This window comes from Chaetodon auriga, chromosome 15 (genome assembly GCF_051107435.1).
Source record: "Chaetodon auriga isolate fChaAug3 chromosome 15, fChaAug3.hap1, whole genome shotgun sequence".
NCBI classification, from domain to species: Eukaryota; Metazoa; Chordata; class Actinopteri; order Chaetodontiformes; family Chaetodontidae; genus Chaetodon; species Chaetodon auriga.
The window spans coordinates 15,938,167-15,958,856 of NC_135088.1; the positions used below are offsets into that span (position 1 = coordinate 15,938,167).

Sequence of the window (20,690 nt, forward strand, 5' to 3'; positions counted from 1 at the left end):
ACATGGACAAAAGTAATTTCTAAGTAAATTCTGTTATTTAGTTAATTTATTACAGCGTTATAACAACTGGTAACAGACATATAAAATGATAAACACATTCAATAGCAAAACACATGAAGGATAAGTAGTAAGGCAAGCACGGTAAACATCCACTGTGGAAACCATCAAATTGCCGTTTGGACCCACAAACTGCTGCGTGTGACACGTCACATGATGACACATGAAGCGGCTGAACATCCCAGTTTTTGTCAATGGTTTGTAAAGGATATTTGTACAATCGCGCTACATATCCTGTTAAAGTGCTGCAAGAGTTACAAATCAAAACTGTCAGGACACCAGATAAACTGCTGCTGTTATCTCGATGCTACAGGAGCTTAGTGCACACTTCTCTCTCCTCGCTGCTAAAACATACATTCATGGTTAGATGAAATAAGGTCCCTGTGGTGTGATGAAACCAAACATCGCTCTCCTCTCCCACTGAAACGTCGCTCTCCCGTTCAAGTCTGCGCAGGCTGGTTCACAGTGGTCACGGTCGTCTGCATCACTTGATTTCTTCGACTGTTCAGTATGGCCTGAATGCTGAGCGTGAGCTGTGAAGAAACAGGAAACAGAAACAGAGTGTTTGTACACGCATGTGCAGACACACACAAACGCACACTTGTGTAAAAATGACTTACCGATTGCTGCTGCGTGAGAACCTCTCGATAAAAGGCCTGTCTGCGCTCCTGCTCCTTCTCGTCATATGTTTTCCAAATCTGAGCTTTGGTCTTGACCTCGGACTCGGGCAGCTGAGGGTACTGCTGCCGCTGTAACATGAATAAATAAATGTTTACACACATAAGGTGCTCTCAACAGCTCATCTTAACTGTAAATAAATAAATATATAATAATAATAATAAATACATTCTATTTCTATATAGAATTACACATATTCCATTTAATCACCATAGACCTTCAGGTCACTCACCAGTAGTGACATGTAGTCCTCGATGGTGTGGGACCTAATCCTCTGCAGCGACAGGAAGGCCACCGATACGTTTACTCTGGTCTTGTTCAGCAGTTCCTGCACGGACATGTTTCATGTCATATGTTGTATGAGACACAAACATCACCAGCAGCGGCTCTTAGGAAAGCATTTAGGAAATATGTGTTCATACCAAGAGCTGTTCGTTGGTCTTCGTAACCAAAGTGTCCTGGCTGGAGCTGACTGGCATGCTGGCTGTGTTTGACTGAGGAAACAACACAATACACAAACAGTAAACACATAGAATTAACACTCAAAACACCACGTATCTAAGTCCAGGACATGCAGTTTGAGCAGATGGAGCCCTGCTCTCGATCATTTCTGCTTTGCGGTGTACAGATCTTTACCTCGGCCTCATACTCGTCCCAGGCGGCTTTGCGTTCTGCCTCACTGAGCTCCTCCTCTTGTTTATGGTCCAGCAGAGATTCGTGCTCATGGAGAGAAACTATCTGGTCTTTGCAGGTTTGCAATAGCTGTAAGAGGACTCCATCCTGAGAAACAGACACGGATAGTCACTGCAAATGTTCCATGTAAGCTTGCGTGTCAGATGTTTTCGTGGTGTCAAAGCAGAAACCTGAAAATAACGACAGCGACGTCACCTTTGGCGGAACAGAGGCGGGTCTCCTGCTTTTCTTTGAGTTTGGGTCGTCCAGCAGGTCTGGCTCAAATGTGTAAAGTTCAGTCAGTTCAGACAGGGTGAAGTGCCTCTCAATCTGCTGCTGATCCACCACTCGATAGGACAGAGACTGCTTGGTCACCTGACGATCGTAGATCTTCTCCTCCATGGTGCCCTGTGCATGGAAAGGACCACCACAATGAACTGGACTGAAAGGTTTCAATTTCAGGAAAAAAAGGTAAACTGATGAGCTCACCTGACCCAAGAAGCGGTACACAAACACTTGTTTGAGCTGGCCGAAGCGGTACACTCTGTATATGCTCTGCACGTCATACGAGGGGTTCCACGAGGCATCAAATATGATGACCCTGTTGGCAGCAACGAGGTTGATGCCAAGTGAGCCGGCTCTCGTTGAGATGAGAAACAATCGGCCGCTGAAATAAAGATAAATAATTAAAATCAGATTATTCTGTCAACATTCGGGCCAAATCGTTTTCCAGGATAATCTATATAGAAAGATAATCGGATCATCTGTACCGGACATTGGTTGTGCTATTGAACTGATCTGCCCACTTCTTCCTTAGCGGAGCGGTGGTGGAACCGTCGAGACGATAGTAATCGACGTTTTTAATCCAGCTGCCCACTGTGGGAACAACGAAGCATCAGCATCAAAACTACAGCACCGTCAAGGAAAACAGTTCCTACATGCATTCGTATCAACTTTGCCATGAACAGAATACCTTTGAATGACGAAGCGTCTCTGCCATGGTGAGCAGCCTCAAGGAAATCCTCAATTAAGTTTAATGAGATCAAGGACTGACTGAACACAAGCCTAAAAAATGCAAAAAGGGACGTGTGATGACCAGTCAGCTCTTCATAGACCACTTGCAGTGTTCCTGTGTTGAAATGTGCTTCAGGTTAAAGGAGATACATACACTTTATCCTCCAGTGCTTCTGCCATTCTGAGGATCTCAAACAGCAGCACCATCTTCCCTGAGTGCTCCCGGATCTTGGCGTCCCTTTCAGACAGCAGGTTCTTGAACCAGTCCTCATCTAGACTCTGACACCTCCAGCTGGTGGCTGCTGTTTCTCCTAAACAGAACAAACTACATTAGCGTGCAAGCTGCAGGGTGTGAGGATCGGTGACACATGGAGCTTTCATACCTTCCACTGCTGCTGGCGCGGCAGTTGCGCCTTCGGACACATCATCTACAGCCGCTGCACCGCCGCCATCTGTGTTCTCGTCTTTTCCTTCATTCTCTCTCAGTGCACTATCAAACAAGTGTAGAAAGAAATATGTATAAATGGCCTCAGAGAGCATTCCTCTTTAATTCTCTCACATTTCGTTGATGATATGATGCATTGATGCAATGTCCACATATTTTCAGAAATCACTAGACGTGCGGTCAGTGATTTGTTGAGGCGGGGTGTGATGCTGAACATGACAGGTCTTACCTCTCAGCCACAGCGGGTTCTTCATTTCTCAGCAGAGCTGCAGTTTCAAATTGATTCTTCTTTTCAAAATATTCCTATAGGTCAGTTGAAAACACGTCACATGATGTCAGTCTAACACAGAAATCAACATGCACTCGCTGGGACTTTTTTGTACCTTCTTTCTGCTGTTGTAGCTGAGCTGAAGGCACCAGGGATGGGTCCAGATTCGGCTGAGCACCTGAAAGTCCTTGAAGAGGTTTGCTGCAGTCCTCGCCTTTGCTCTGTTAGTCAGAGAGCCCACCCCTGGAAAAACAGGCAACACTGTCATGAAAACAGTCTCACTTTCATTTTCTTTAACATACAGTATGTTGTTCTGTAGTTGTATTTCTAACTACTGCGTGTATTCTTACCAGTGATGTGATCAAGGTAGCGGCGGTACAGCTGATACTGAAGTGAGGAGAGCCTCACTGCGAGCACGTACTCGCGTTTGGGAGGCAGAAACTGAGTCAACTCTGTGTAATCTCTTCTCTTAAAAAAAAAGACAAAACAGAGTTGTGAGAGCTTGAATATAAAACCAAACTGTATCCTGCAACTAGCAGCATTTTTTTTTTTTTCACCTGCACGCATCCAGCCAACATAGCATGAAGCACATGTGCTCGCTTCTTCATGATGCGGACGTCTTTAGCCGTGGAGTCGGCGCACTGGCCGTTCTGTATGGGGTTGATAAAGCGGTTCCTGAATTCACCCAGTGAGCCCAGAAGATTCTTCTTGATGAAGTTGACCATGCAGTGATCTGGGGGAACAAAATGTGCTGCGTCAATACGAAGAGTTGAATTTTGAAATGACATACCTGTGGGGAATATAATCAACCCTTGGATCATATTCTGCATCACTTCCAGCAAACTGTGACCTCGTGTTCGATATGACGGCGTGGCGCACACTTACACTCGATCAGGTTGTTCTGCAGTGGTGTGCCTGTCAGCACGACTCTTCTTCGCGTCTTGATGGCACTCATAGCTTTGGAGATGTTGGACGCTTCATTGCGCAAGATGTGCCCCTCGTCACAAACCACGAAGTCCGGACCTGAACAAAGAAAAGCACGGGAGGATCAGGAACAGCTACTGATCAGTGACACGGAAAACATTTTAATACCATCATTACAACGTGGTTGTACCTGGATCCACCAGTATGCTCTTCAGCTCTGTCTTCCACTCCTCGTGCTTGATTTTCTTAGCGAGTGACAGGATGCGGTACATATCGTACCCCATTATCAAAACGCCTCCGTCTCTCTGCCACCCCTGCAGAGCTCTGAGTCGATCTGGAAGCTGCTTTACTGTAGCCAGTTCTGTAACCTATCCATAGTATTTTTGTGTTTGAACAATAATCACACGTGTTTGTACATGTGAAAGAGTGAGACATAATGCATGTTCTCAAACACAGAATTTGCGTACCTTTACTTTGTCCTGTCCCATGCTGCCTTGCCATTTCTTGAACTCGCTGACCCAGTTGAGGATAGTATTCAGTGGACACACGACCAGTGCCGTTCTGAATTTCAGGTTCTCTGACAGCAGCACCGTGTGGAGGAACGTTACCACCTGTGAAATAACACAGCTATGAATATGAAAGCATGGAAAAACCACCACACATAAATCATGTTAATGTCAGGGTGCACTCTGTGCCACCAGCAATATGTAAAGTGACTTGAAAAAGCTTGGTGTATTTGTTTGTTTAGGATCAATCAAGAATGTCGGGGGTGGATATGCGTATGTCTTCACCTGCAGAGTCTTTCCCAGGCCCATGCAATGTGCCAGTATACAGCCTGACCCAGGAGAAGAGTTGGCCTTCTTCACAGACTCACAACAACTGTCCCAAATGAACTGGACACCTGTGGGACAAGAAACAGATCACGCTAACTAAGTTTTGCCTGAACACAAAAATGGAGCTCAACTGCGAAAATGTGCAGTGAAGATATATAAACTCTACACCAGTAAAATCCAAATGTATCACTGAGGTAAACTAGAACTGTGTTAACTGATGCTCTCAGTGTTGCCTGTATCGGGCGTAACAATAAAGCAATGTCCTCCTCAGCGTGAGCGAGAAGAGAGCACGAGCTCACCGTCCACCTGGTGAGGCTTCAGTCTCGTCACCAGGTTCCTGTGCACCTGAACCAGAGGCTTCTTGGTCTCCTCTTCCTGATCCAGGACCAGCTTGGTGGTAATGGGACACGTGACTTGGGAATTCTCGTCCTCTATAACAATTATCTGGAAAACGATGCCGGACGGTCAAACAGCAGATCTTTAAAAAGTGCCACTGTCAGCAGCAAACCTTTCACGTGTGCAGTACCTCTCTCCTGTCCTCCATCTGTTGTTCCCGATCAGCCAGTCGTTTGCATCTCTCCTCCTCCTCTCTGAGGGCTTCCTGGGTCTCCGCACGGAGATTCACGTCTTCGATGATTTTGCGGATCTTTTTGCGCCCTTTGGGGGTGCTTTTACTGTCGCTCATCTCCTCATCCGCATCCTCGTTATCACTCTGCTCGAACACAGAAAGAGCAACGTGACCGTTAGACACTGGAGCCAAGAGCCTTTTCCTCGCCTGGGGGGGGTAAAAGTAGTTGGTATGACATCAGCTGCTACCTTTTCACTGCAGGAGTCAGACAACCAAATGCAGGGCACCTGCTTCTTCTGTTCATAACTACGAGGTGTCTCATTCACTTCAGAGGATGATCTGGAGCTAAAAAGAGGAGACAGGTTAACATTCAGTGTGAAAAAATGTGATCCAACAAACATCTGTTTAATAAATTCAGCCTTGTTCTGCTTCATGTGTGCTGCCTGTTTCCTCCTCTGGCTGACTGGTAATGCTCTTGGCCTCTTTTACAGGAAAACTCACTGAACTTGCTCAGTCAGTGCGCAGCAGCAGGGGTGGACACAATAGCATGAACACCTGCACAGTTGATGACAATCTAGCAAACGGTGGATAGATGTTGCCGTATAACCCCACTCTACTTGTGCTACCATTACACATTTTAGCATTTTTAGTTTTCACAGCAGACATTTTCATTTGTAATAGCAGGTAAAGCACATCATTTAGCTGGGTCCAGGGCTCGGCTTCATGAAAGGAGTTCCAACTGTGCTTTTCCTGCTATGACAAGCAAATATTTGCGGCCTGGAAAGACGTGTGTTATCCCTTTGTGGTATTGATTCTAATAGCAAACTAAAGCACTTCAGTATATTTCTGAGTGTATCCAGTAAAGTCAAGGTGTGTTAAGAACAGCTGAATTCATTATATAGTTGGACCACGAACTGAAATTTAAAATCAAAGACAGCGACATTTCTTTCTACTTTTTTTTGTTTTTGATATTGTCGATGGCAGCTGAAGTGAATGCACCTTCTGGCTCCGTCTTCATTGTCCTCGTCTTCTGACTGACTCAGCTCCTCGCTCATCCCAAGATCTTCTGGCTCGGACTTGTTACTGTCACCATCGCTTTCACCGTCAGCTTGAAAGGAATCAAAATCAGATTTTAGAGAAGAGCAGGTGCTGCCTGCTCAGACTGATCATGTCACAGGTGTCCTTACAGCTCAGGTGCTGGCGGCCGGCCCTTTGCCTGCTCTCCTGCTTTCCTGCTTCACTCTCTGCCGTGGCCTTGTCACTCGACGTCCCCTCATCTAAGGATAGTTTGTGACGGAGAAGATGGTGCCTGGCGCTGGCCCCACCAGACAAGGTGTCAGATGGTTCTGAAGGCAAGTCTTCCTCTGTGGCAGAGATATATTTTATCATTATTCCCCCATTTATAACCCACAAAAGGCACTGAGAACTAAGAAGCTTTCCAATCACAACTCTGGTTGTAAAGTATGAATGTTAAACGTAGCTATGACTAAAACTGGAAAACACTTGTGCTTATAAAAAAGACGCACAAGAGGAAAGCTACAAATGTGCTTAAAAAAAAACAAAAAACAAAAAAAAAACTTACCATTTTCTTCTGTTCCAATATCCTCACAGCCTTGTTTGACCTCCTTGTCGCCGTCCGACTCAGATTCATCCTCCTGCGTCTCCTCATCCGAAGAGATATCATCGGCCGATGAGAAGTTGGCTTTGATTTGGGCCAAAAGCATTTTCTTAGCGATTCTTTCAAAAGTAGAAAAGAGGGAAAAGGTACCTGAAGTTCAGTTCATGATCAGTAACATTGTCTGCAGCTGGATATTGTTATAGTTTAGGGGAAGATCAGAGTGTAATAGCAGTTGGACTTGAAAATTTAAGAAAAATCGTTCCTTAAGTGCTGTTTAGGTGCCAACAGTCCAAACGCTGTTGGCCTTAAAAATCAGATCAGACAGCTTTAGTGACTCACTTCTGATTAATCCACATTATGTGCCAATATAAAGCTCTGCTCGTGAAGTCACAGGCCGATTAAAGTGAACTACCACAACACTGGACGAAGCACTTTTGAAATAACTGCCAAAGAAAACCAAGATAAAAACGAGACCGAGACGTTTTAAGAGTAAGAATTTATTACAACAAACAAAAATTGTTCACAGAAAAAAACAGAAAGACATGTTCTCAGTTTATTCTCCTTTGGGGAGCGGCAGGCACACTTTGATCTTCTCTCCTACAATGTGTTGTGCTTGCTTGAGTCTGACAGACACTGATCTCTCCTTCATCCAGTCATGACTGCTTAAGTTACAGGCATTTTGAACACGGCCTGCGAGCTGACTGGATGGCAACACACTCCTCTGCTACTACCAGCTAATTAATATTGTGTGAAAATGGGGGCAAAACCATGTGGGACACAAAAACAGCAAATTACCAACAACATCTGGACATAAATATTTACTCAGGATGAAATGAATCTCATCTGTTTTTAATCCCCTTTATACTCCAGTGGAGCATAAAGATTCAAAAATAAGGAAATTATGAGCATAATCTGATGCGGTTCATGATAAACATGATGTTTTAGAAAGGTAAAAAGTTTATGGTTTTTAATACCATATCCTGTTTTCAACACTCAGACATTAGTCTGCAAAATTACTTTCCCTTCAACTCTTCCAGTGTTCAACTTGCATTTCACAACCCGGGGCTGTAATCACTCATGAGAGCTTACTCCGTCAACTGTCCGTCCCTTATAAACCCTTTCTCAACAAGCAACCTGTATTGGACGCAGGTCTCACAGCGATGTCACAGTGAGTTGTCAGTGCAGGTCACTGGACATCGGAAAAACGCCATTTTCACTGACATTTAATCAAGCGTCCGATGAGAGTTTATTGTAATTTCATAGTACAGCAATGCCAGACAACAGCAGCAGTAACAGACCGGAGCCTTGGATCTCATTTGACATGTTTCAACTGGGAAAAAGGATGAAACACCAAACAGAATAACACTGAAAGAAATGAACATGCCGCCTCACATGAATCTGGCATTATTGTCGCATGCTGTGTGGACCTCAAAGGAATATAACAGTACTTTTCATGTTTTATCCCACTAACTACAAACAATGTAAACTTTACATTTTTGCTGACCATTTTTCTGAAGATAGGGTTGTGCTATGACTTCACCTAAAAACAGACTTTAGGGGGGGAAAAAAAAAATGACTTGATGCCAAAAGCAGGCTACAATATCCCAGATTTAAGTGATTGTTGCCTAACAGCACTGCATTCACTGCTGTGCTGTCAGAAAATCCGACCTGGAAAAAAACATGAGAAACAAACATGGATGTCATTAAAAAGGCACAGTGTGAATTTGGTCGCTTCTTGCATTATGACGGTTGTTGTTTCACAGCCCACTCTCAATTCTCAGATATACAACCTTCTCGTTAACATTTTACAGCACTGACCCGGAAGGCTTTTTAACACAAATTGAATTTATCTGCACTACTTCAGGAAGAAAAAAAAAAAAAAAAAAAAAACCCAGCTGGGTGACGTTTCAAGCAGGGTTTAAGTCTCTGCGAGTCTAAATATGGTTAAAATAAAGCGTGTTAAAAGCTACAGTATGCTTTAGAAAATGGTCAGCACCAATGTATACTCTGCGTATAGAAAGTGGGGTAAAACATACAGAACAAAAACACAAGTATGTTTCCGATGAACACTGCTGACAGTGTGATGTGTATCAGTTTGATTAACCAGGTTTTTCTACTGTCTCTCCTCACTGGTTTGAGCAGGGTACCATTATACTGTAAGAACTGGATACAGTGTTCCACGATGGGGCTCATTCTTTCCAACTGAAGCTTCTCGGGCACATGACGCACATATACAACTGAGGCTTTTCCTGGCTGAGCTGGCTAAACAGTCCACACACATGAATGGCAGGAAAACAATACGTCAATGCGGCTTTTCATGACTCTTCTGCACGAACGACCAAACTTCAACTATACAAAGAGTTATTTCTGGAGGCACGTGACAGGAGACCATGACATGACAAACAACATTAACATGAAGGAGTCTTTATGAATGTCATGACTGTGGTCATGAAGGGTTATTCGGTCAATTATGTCATTTCTAGTGGGGTTTACTGACCAAATGATGCTTAACGACAACAGTCAGGAGCACTGACAAAGATTCCCTCGTGTCTCGATAGTGTCAGTCTTATGCAAACCACTTCAAACTACTTGCTAACCTAAATCTTTATTTGTAGGGATACAAACCCTGAAAAAAGACATGTCAGCCCTCTAATCATGACTATAGCATACTGAATACATGCAAAAGTGCACATTCATACGAAGTGCAGTAGTAGCACTTTGACCAGGTACATGTGTAGGAACGGTACAGAATAGTAGCAGCAATGATAACTAATAAAGCATTGATTGACAGGATGGCTGAACGACAGCTCCGCTCATCAAAACCCAAACACTTACAATGTGTCATTTTGTCATTGAGATCACTTGGAGAAACGGCACCTGAACGTCATGTTTCTAACTTGAGGCTCTTGGGACAGTCAATGAGGCCAGTACTATCCTGAATGCGCCACATGCTCTGATGTAATTCACTACAAATGAGCACTCAAGGCATCCAGTGAACGCCAGTCTGCGGTACAGCCTGCTCTGAACTACATTCGGTGACTGTGGGAGTGTCAGTGGCCCAGTGGGACGGCTGTTTGTGGTAAAGGCAGTATTTCCGGACCCCAGAACTAGCAGCTTGCATACAAACTTGTTTCAAAAGAAGACACACTACATACCAGATTCTAGAGCATTATGTCCCAATACAATGTATTTATTATTCATCATGGCAGCGAAGTGCAGATACCAGAGCCTTGATGCTGACACCACTGCAAAGCACCATCACTCTCGAATAAGGAATGTCAATTGGTATGCACCCCAAACTGCATCTACTGCAGTCTGCTGTTAAGGGAAGTGCCAACCATGATTTGCATATTGTAAAAATCTACACCAATAAAACACGTTACAATTGTTTATGGTGTTTTGGGGTGAGGGCTATGGGGGGCTTTGGGCATTTATGACCAGAAAATGTTTTGAAAATATTCCAATTTCCTGTCAGCTAGACAGTGAGTAGCCCTATAGCATATCCTGAGATACAGATGATCACGACACCATCATTATAGTTGATAAGTAATAAATCACACTCTGAACTGGCATCAAATATAAGCCCATTCACGAAAACACAGCCCTAAATGAAGCTCAAATAACATGTGGCAGAAGAATTACTAAATATACTGAGTGCTCAGAAAGGAAATGTAACTTTTGTGCCTGAAAGAACTCAAAGGCTGAATAACATAAAGCATTTACAGAGCCAGGTACACATATTTTACAGATATTTTAACAAACAGTCCTTGTCCCGTTTTGTCTTGATTAGGCCAAGTGAATCATTTAGAGATTGGGTGGAAAAAAACCTTTACAATTTTATTTTCCAAATTGTGTGCAGATAATCTGGCAAGCACGTTTCAAACTTTCTACTTCACCTGTAAATAACAAAATTTCATTTCCTTAAGTTAATAAAGCGACTCAGTGGAGGACAACAGTTCTTTGGGCAAGAGTACACTGATGTTCAAAACTTTCAAAAAAGTTGTAATACTGTCACTGAAAACAAACCTGTCATACATGAACAGGCTGAGCTGTAAGGCCAAATATGCTTCATTCATTGTCCAAATGTATGCTCACACCTCTCCATGTGGGTCAACTGCAGGGTTTTCCCTTTTTCATAAGCTTAGCCAAGGAGAGAATACAAATATGGTAGAAGAAATAATAATAATAAACTCTTCACTCAAATGTTTCTCTGCATTTACATATATACTGAACTGAACACTAAATAAAACAGAAACAAGCAGAAAGTGTTGCTCATCATTCACAGGCTCAGTCTCACTGCATCATAACGTGGACTTCACAGTGTACCTCTAGAATGTGTATTTGATTGCAGGGGCCCTACTGCAGCTACGTTTTGGTCTCGTTTGAATAGATTGCAACTGAGTGTGAATGACACGCGTGTTGCTAGATTTGGCACAGAAGTTGGGGTTCGAAGTTGCAGCCTTTCTTCCACACCTATGGTGTTTTACATACTCTACATCCGGGCTTTTGGAACCATACCTATTTTCTGGATCGTCATCTTCTTCTGCTGCCCACGAGGGCCCAGATTGCTCCTCATCTCCTACAAAAGCAAACAATTTGAGACACAAATTGTTTAATTAAGAAAGTGATGTTGATTCAGTGAACTGTAAGTTGCATTAAACTGACATGCCAAGAGATGCCTCCATGCAACTCATTAAACCCTCTAGCAGTAGCATTGAGTCATTAAAAAGAGCATGACATCACAGTTAGTAAACCCAGTGGTGAGTGGGAGCTAGCATTAGCTGTTAAGCTTTCCACCAGTAATTTGGCAAACTAGTCATCTGGTTATCATGACCATTGACAAGATATCCTGTAGATCTTGATACATAATCATAAATGAGACTTACCTGATGATTGGTGGAATGTTGCTGCCCCCAGTAAGGCCATATCTTCAGTGATTGGCTTCATCTTCTGATCACTTCCATCACTCCCGGAGTCATCGTCATGTACATCTTCACTTGATGAGGATGTCGACTCCGTTGCTTGCTGACGAGATTTAGCCTTGGACTTCCCGGCCTGCATTTTGACCTTCCTATCCACACCTTTGTCCTCCCTTGTGACAAGGTGAGGCTTCCCTATTGACCTCAGCGTACTCAAGTGTCGTATTTTCTTCTGTAATTCCTGATCATCACTAGAGGAATCCGTCCCACTGTCCCTCCGAGACTTTACCCTCCTGTCACATGAGCCGGACTCGGGGGAGCGGTCCAGCATCTTGCGTTTGCGGCGCATCTGCTCTGATGAGATCGGGGCGTTCTTAGTGAGCCAAAATAGGCATTTCTTGGCCACCTTAGTTGATGCTTTTCCACCATCCTCATCACTCTGGGGCTCGTCAGAGCTTTGTGATATAGCTGCTCGCTCAAGCAGGGCTGCAGGGACTTCATCTGAGTCAGAGTCGTCTCTTGCTCTGCTCAAACTTTGCTCTTCTGTGTTTTTGGCTGGTACTGTGCTGGAGGTTTCCTCAGGGTCACTGTCACTGTCACTGTCCGCTGCTGAAAGAGACGTTTTGGCTTTGACATCACTTGGTCTACGCAAAGGTGTTGTCTTTACACGAGGGGACCGTCGATTGCCTTGCTCCTCTTCTTGGTGTACAGACGCACTAGAGTTGTCATTGCCCATCTTGCTGTCAGCTTTAGCACTTACAACACCTGTCTGTTCATCTTCTGATGCATCCTTCCTCTCTGACTTCTTGTCCTTCATGTGGGCGTCCACCTCCATCTTCGCGATATCAGAGGACGGCTCCTGCCCCATAAGTACAGGTGTCAGTTTTACGACTAGTTTTTTTGTCATATTGAACCCACTTTCAAAAGGCTTCAGGCCAATTTTTTGGGCCCTTTGTCTGACTTCATGTGAATGTGAATCCATGTCCTCCCCAGGGCAGTCAAGTGCAATTCTCCCGTCTGTGAAGCCCTTGGAGTCAGAATCATCATCTACCAAATGTTCAGCTGCCAATTTCTGCAAGTCACTCAAGCATCTTTCATCTGCGATCTCCAGCTCTGTGTCTGCTTCTGTCACAGGCTGCGTATCAAAGTCATCACTAAGGACCTTCTCCCAACAGCTCAAGACATCCAAGTCACTGAATTCTTCCTTAAGGCTATCCTCAAGTGCTGCAAGTGATTTCCGCAAGCCTTTAACTACAGACAGAAAAGAGTTCAGGTACAGATTGCGGACAACAGGTGTTTGTTTGTTCGTTGTCACAGAATGAATGAAACTGACAAATGTTCGATTTAAGATGTTGGCAGAGTCCACTAAATGTTTGGCCTTTTTGGTAACATCCTTGGAAACCTGCAGCGTGTTATAGTTGAACACCACATTACCATCCATACCGGTGTGATCCCATTTATCCAGAGAGACATTTTGTGGTAAGTGAGGCAACATGTCGTAAAGTTCAGATTTCTCCGGCTCGACTCGATTCCTCCTGCGCTGCTGATGCCACAGATTCTCCATGTTCTCAAGGACACTGTCACAGGACATCACCAGGTCAAACAGGGGCTCGGGGCTACACACATAGCAGTACCATTTGCTCTCCAAAATGCCAGACAGTTCTTTCCTTCCCAAATTTCGTAGAATACACTTCTTGCAGAAAGCGTTACTGCAGAAGTCACAGCAGATCAAGTTGCCTCCTTCAGCACACCACCTGCACGAGAAACAAATATGATAAATACAGTGGAGAAAAGATTTGTTCACAGTAAGCTAAGGACAATGATTACATTTCGGTTACAATATCAAATAGAACAAATCTCACCTGCATTGCTCGTCCATTCCATCTCCATCCTTACTGATGTCATCACTCAAGTAATACTTGTAGCAAGACTGAGGAAACAAAAAATTTAATGGAAGAGTTACAAACAGCTTGGACAAAAGCTAAATTAGAAACAGTGAGGGAACTTTTATAAACTCTACCCTAATGTACTCTAAATTCCATTCAAAATTTCAACTAGAATTACCGCCTCACGGTGGTGCCACCTTAAAAAACAATTACGTACAGTTTTACATCTTGATAAAAGCATACAGTTAAGTATGATTTCCAGGGTTTCTGACTTGTGAAGAGATGTACATATTGATATATCTTTACTTAAAGGTCACATCAAATTTTAAATTCATACTCTTCTGAGTGATTGTTTCTGATAAATAAGATGACTCACCTTGCAAATAAGTACTTTCAGAACTGGATGTCGATAGAGGGAGTCTCTCTGGAAGTGGTTAACTTGTCGGCCACATGCGGTGCAACTGACAATTTCCATGTGTTCAACTCCTATGAAAGCACACCACTGTCATTAGCAACAAAAAGGGTTATTAATTATGGTTTGATGGACAGCTTAAAAAGGTGTGGGACTACTCCGTTCAATCTCTACTTAAATCCATTCTCCAGGTAAGACGTCCATCAGCAAGACCACTGATTAGGATACAAAAACTTGCCGTAAGCACTGCAGACTGGGAGAGAAGCACTTCAGGCAGCTCTTTTTCAAAGTCACGTATCAGTCATGTCTCTTAAAACAAGATAACGGCCGAGCTGCAGTGCAAGTGAAGTGAATTTTCAGCTCTCTTTGACCACAGGAGTGGGTTTTCAGTCTGTCTTTTGTCCGCAAGCAATCAATGGATCTGTACCTCCAACAAGTGCCTTCTTTTGTTTCATTTGTTGCTGAATTGATCTGTGTGACCACTACTATATATATTAGGTTGTACAAACTCATTTACAGGAAAGTTGAGAAGCTGTGTAAAGGATAAAGAGAACAGAATGTGATACTTGCTAATCCTTTTTGACATATATTCAATTGAAAACAGTACAAAGACAATATAATGTGAATGTTTTTCCCTCATCAGCTTCATTGATTTTTATAAATACATGTTTTGTTGGATATAAGTTGGATAGAGCCAACAAAAGCCTGGGAAAGTTAAGATAAACAGGAAAGACTCAGTCATTCACAAGCAAGGATTGAGCGGGGTTCACCACTTTGTGAACACATGACTGTATGAAGGAGATTGTTTTTATTTCTGCTTTACACAGCATCCCAACTTTTTTTAAATCAGGGTTACTGAAAAAAAAAATATATATTTATTTTTTTTTAATCACTGCCTGATTCATCTTCAAGTGATATGCAATGTTATGGCAAAAATCCCCCAGTAGTGACTGACCTCCACGTCTTCTTGAAAACTCTTTGCGCAGTACGCCTGATTTCCGGTTGCGAAACTCTGGACCCCTGAAGTCATCTCTTCCATTATCAACAGGTTCAGGCCTCACGAGTACAGTGCCTGTATAAACAAAATATGTCAATAACTCAAATATGTGCCATCATTATTAAATATGTTAATCAGAACGTAGAAATATTAGAGGAAAAGGTTAAGACCTACCTTTCGGCAATCTAGTGATATCAAGGTGACCATTTGTGTTTACTGGTGCATCCAAGTCCTCACTTGCATTTGAGTCCCCAGATTCATCCAGTCCAGAGTGCTTTATGACAACAGAAGGTTTTCTGTAGTAACAGTAAAAGAGAAAAAATTGAATTGCAGAGCTTAGCAACATATCATGGTGCTTCATCTATGCTTGCATAATACAAATGAAATGCCAACTCACCTCCTTGAGTATCTGGTATCTAGTCCGGCCTAGAAAGCAAGACAGTTTATTAGTTTATTTGTCACTGGTACTATGAGTCACTTTGGTGTTAAAACCATTGCAGTAATATCCTAAAGGGGATGCTCACTCAGAGGCTAGCACTTAAACAATACAGTTACGTATTACGAGCTGCACCTTCTAAAGACCATCATAGATTACACTCCTACCAGCTAAAAACATAAACGTGGGAACATAATCAGAGGTAATGGCAGTGTACTTTTGACATTTTTGTGGCAAGAGGCACACACGCCACATGGGAATGAGTAAGGATGCAAATCTATCCAGCGGACATGAGTCTGTTCTGTCACATCATGTCATTCATCACAGCATCAGGCCAACTTCTAACTCATGATGTCTCAAGGTCACAAGGACTGCTTTGCACAATGCCGTGATATAACCAACCTGTATGAGGTGTGCAAGACACACAGATATTTGAGTGGTTATTGTTCAACAACCTGGTACTGGTTTTACAAGATTTAATCAATATACATCGTGGTGGAAATTACTGCATGCATAATTGCCCTTTGACAATTCACATCGTACAAATTCCATGGAAAACACAACTGTCTTAAGATGTCAGTAAAGAGCACTAATCAGATGAAATGGAAGGCCCTCATATACACAGTTGCTGTGGGGCTGATGCTGGTAACAATTACATATTGATCTTAGCTCATCCTTCCTGCATCCCCTCTGCATTATTGCCATACCTCATGCAGGCTACATTTGATTTAAAGGTCATGACATTTAATAACAAGCACAGAAATAGAAACGCCATCGAATGACCATCAGTCTGTACAGTACAGTGAAATGTATAGCATTGATATATGGATTCTGAATGTGACCAAATTTTGTGCTGGATCCAGTCGAAAAGGTTATTGGCACCTTTAGTTTCACCTATGTGCAAAACTTGATAATGGATATGACAAAAAACCAAGAATGTTACCTCTGTTGCAGCAGGACCTGTTGAGTTTCCCACAGAGCAGCCCCTATTTGTCAGACCTGTGAACAGAAGTCAAATATGTTTCTAAAGCATTTAAACATGACAAGAATTTTGCTATCACCCGCAATTAATCAAAAGCTGTACCATCAGCATCCTCTGAGGGTGGAGTACCATTGCTGTCCTCAACAGTTGAATGAGCCAAGTACTCATGCAGTTTGTTGACCAATACATTGAGCTTGCTGGTAGTGGTGCTATAGTCAAGAAGAAAGAGTGTGGTTATGGTTCACATCACAGTTACAAATGGCTCGCTCATTAATCAACTCACTTATTAGAAGCCAGATTAATACACTTTGTTAGTATTAGTAATACGGAGTGAATTTTGACATGAACTGTGCCATACAGCAGTAGACACCCACTTACCTGGGATATGGAAAGAAAATATCATGTTTCACAAAGTATTACATTTCAGCTTTCCAGAAAGAGTGATGAATAAAACCTGACAAGACTGTCGCATTTCAAAGGCTCCTTAAAAGGAGCCAGGCAATTCAACGTTCAGCCTGATTCATAGGAGGACACAGCCTAAACTCTAAAGCTATCAACAGCTGAGTTTATTGTGCATCGATCAGCGGACTAATGGAGTATTCAGGCCATCATCATCAGCACAGAAAGCATATCTCCATTTTCTTTCTTATTAGCAGCCTGGACATGTTAATCATAGGCTGTTAGAGGAAAAACAGAAGCTGGATATACGTAACTGTAATATGTGTATGTTTAATATGTTTAATATGTGACAGCCTTTATGATGCAAAATATTGGGGGTACATGATTTATATACATACTTTAAATGTCCCCTGTATATACCGTGATTTTACCTGTACCTTTTGTAATAGTAATAATAATAATAAGCTTTATTTGTATAGCACCTTTCATACTGGAATTGGAGCTCAAAGGGCATTACAAGAAAGAAATCACATGCACCAAGTGAGTGCTTTACATAGTAACTGTAATCTGTGTAAATGCTTAATATTGATATATTCTTGCTACTTCCTGACTGGCAATTTGTAACATGTGTGATATGCCACATGTGCTTGTAAATAGCATTTAGTATAGTGTATCTATTTAGTCTGATGCTGTTATAGAGTATTTACATATTGGTATATCACAGTATACATACAAATCATATACCCCATATGACTTGTATGTATACTGTGAATTTCTTTATGTAACTTTTGTATACATGGAGCCTAGATATTAATTTGTGTATGCTCAATTAGAAAAGTACTTTTTTTCTTTACTACTTTTTGACTGATGACAACTTGTAATGGGTGCTTGTAAGATGCATTATGAGCATTTAAGATGGTAACTCTGTACAGAATTCATCAGAACTCTGAGGAAGAGCGGCTTGTGCTCGATACTGGGATACTGTGTGTGAACAGGGGCTTGTTAGTGTGTGGATCTGCTCATTTCAACAACACAAATATGTTTACCATTAACCTGGAGCAATTTTCACCAGCAATCCATCCTGCCTTGAACTGACACATCCCAACTCATGCTGTAAATTGGGTATTATGAGTTGGGGTACATCTTTGACTTTTGAGGACAACTTACTTGTGACTCTTTTTTTTTTATATTTGACTTAGAAACTGATAAAAACCACCAGAATGCTCTGTGGATTTGGTGTCTGCAAATCTGCAACTCATCATTGTGGAAAAGGGACCAGCTCAATCTAGTCTTCGGACCTCAAAACACCTCGAGAAGGTCCAGCCTGAGCTGGAAACAGCCACTGAATAAGTTAAAGTGAGTAAAGGATTTTTACATTGCTAATGAAGTTAGTGATGCATGATCTCTTCTATGTCACAAGTGTAATGACGCCTGATAAATTTTCTGCAAAAAGCAGAGAAAATGTAGTTTCGAGTGCATCAGCTTACATAGACTGCCCTCCTAGTTAGCTGAGCACGGAGAGAAGCATGTCTTGGGTAAGTTTCGTTTCACCCAAATCCCACAGCTCTTACTGCAGCATGGTGGGATGGTTCGGTCCCTCTTTTGTAAATGAAGAAGCTAATGTAGTTGTATCAAAGTGCAACAAACCCTCCGTCCACGAAGACTGAAATGATCGGTTTTTGTTTAAACTGTCTCGGGGAGGTGCTGATGTATGTTTATGGTCTTTTCGGAGGTTGGTTGTGAAGCTGTTGAACTGCACTGCCTTATACTTGTGTTTGTGTTTTTGGTGTACCCTGACTCATACAAAGAGTAGAGTGGGTAGAGTATAAGACTACATTCGTGTTGGCTACCTGGTTGTTCTTTACGTGTCTTCACCTATCTATGTAAAGGCTTAGCAAGTGTGTATATAGTTTGTGTTATGTTATGTTACGTTTAATGTAGCAGTAACGTTGGCTAAGAAAAACTAGCTAACATTACATCTGAGACGTCAAGAAAACACCTTTTCTCGAATTCTTGTGACCCTGTGTTAGCCCTGTTACGGATACTTCATTTAAGTCAATAGCTAGCTAAACTAGAAATGTCGTTATTTAACAGTTATGGTGTCACTGTTGTTAGCTGAGGCAGCTAGCTGGTTGCTAATCTAACTCGCCATTATACTCTGTTGGACAACCGCATTTCGCAGTTTTACCTCAACATTGCTGCAGACATATCGCGAAGCAGGTGAACAACGAAGTCGTTCAAGTCCTTATATTCTCATGATGTCAGTATATTCTGTCGTACACACTCAGCTCAATCTGCTCTGAAAATCCCCTCACCAGCCATGGCCAAAGCTGTTAGGAGGGAAGAACTGACAACCAGTGAATGGGCCGTTTCTCTTCTTTCAGTAATTTTTAACGCACTTGGTCGACAATGTTAACTTATCGCGCTTTACCGCCACCTGCTGCACCGGAGTGCGGATCAGATACTAGCGTTGTCTTTTTTGTTCTCGTTTTGAGTAAGACGCCCTCTAACGGGCTTCGCTCTTAGTTAACCCTGTTGGAGGCTTAGGATCAGCAACTGTATGTAGCAATTTAATATAAAAGCCACTCATCGCCCTTTTTTAGTCAGCCATCTTGAGTACAGACAGCACTCAGCAAGACATTTGTCAGACTATGATGTCGCTGGAATGTCAAGTTTAATGTTGTGTAGCAGGCCCTCTCTCACGGCTGATGATGCCACTGCTTCACAGGATCAGCATGCAGCAGTTTTGTCTCATAGTGGTAGTCCAGAACACCCAAGCACTTGGTTGGTCCAAGACCTAGTCCAGGTGACATGGCCATTCCCAGACCTGCCTGCATATTAGTACAGGCAGGAGAGAGCATCTTTTCTCCTCCCATCCTGGAACAGCACCTCTTGGTTTGGCAGTTGAGAGGGAGAAGCTGAGTGATTTAGGGATCCTGACTGATGTGGACTCTTGACTTGACCATTAGAACTCTTATGCCCAGTCAGCAGTTGGGTCCAGGTAGGTACATCACATCCCTAACAGCCTTTGCCTCCGGTGGTAACCAATAGTGAAGCCTGTTAGAGGGTGTTGTGCGTACAAAATAGAAGTAGTAGTTATTGGATGCAACTTCAGTTCCATGAGTACATGCATAGCCCTCTAACTACTGGCCCAGGTGGCGTTTGTTCTATCCCAGTTGCTGAGCTCAAAGGGAAATCAGCAGCAGATGCAGTATGGTTTTGTATTACGTGACTGCTACCCACTGATTGGGTGGTCAGTGCAAAGATCTGTGTCAGGTGCTGAGGCAGAGTCTTGAAGGAGATTAATCAATAGCGATGCCAAGTTGAGTGCTACCTACATATTCCTAGAACTGGAGTTGCATTCAGTAACTGCTACTAGCTGTCTCACATCGGATCCATTGTACTCATGCTTACAGTTTTGACTAGTGCTAATTACCTTGCACTAAGATGTATCCTAAAACTGTCAATGTTTCTCTACCCTCTGTCAAAATCTTTAACAACACCTGGTACATTTTGTTAGTTAAGGTCATGCTCAATAGGCTATTATTTAGTGTAAATACTTCCATATGCCTCATCCTCAAT

The 20,690-nt window shown here is 42.6% G+C and overlaps 1 protein-coding gene across 1 annotated transcript; it reads right to left on the reverse strand.

Moving 5' to 3' along the window:
- Positions 1-22: 22 nt before the first annotated feature.
- LOC143332759 (transcriptional regulator ATRX-like) lies at positions 23-19,450 on the reverse strand. Its single transcript, XM_076750532.1, has 35 exons — positions 19,297-19,450; positions 16,812-16,918; positions 16,671-16,726; positions 15,689-15,717; positions 15,466-15,587; positions 15,250-15,366; positions 14,259-14,368; positions 13,859-13,926; positions 11,964-13,750; positions 11,596-11,656; positions 7,042-7,196; positions 6,647-6,823; positions 6,459-6,567; positions 5,708-5,804; positions 5,418-5,603; positions 5,191-5,335; positions 4,850-4,959; positions 4,526-4,669; positions 4,249-4,426; positions 4,020-4,157; positions 3,692-3,867; positions 3,485-3,602; positions 3,250-3,377; positions 3,096-3,169; positions 2,805-2,911; positions 2,576-2,732; positions 2,381-2,472; positions 2,178-2,283; positions 1,897-2,074; positions 1,624-1,815; positions 1,372-1,515; positions 1,158-1,229; positions 968-1,063; positions 678-806; positions 23-590 (listed from the first exon to the last, which is right to left on the reverse strand). The coding sequence occupies exons 1-35, from the start codon at positions 19,314-19,316 to the stop codon at positions 498-500; spliced, it is 5,778 nt and encodes a 1,925-aa protein (XP_076606647.1). The 5' UTR covers positions 19,317-19,450; the 3' UTR covers positions 23-497.
- Positions 19,451-20,690: the final 1,240 nt, after the last annotated feature.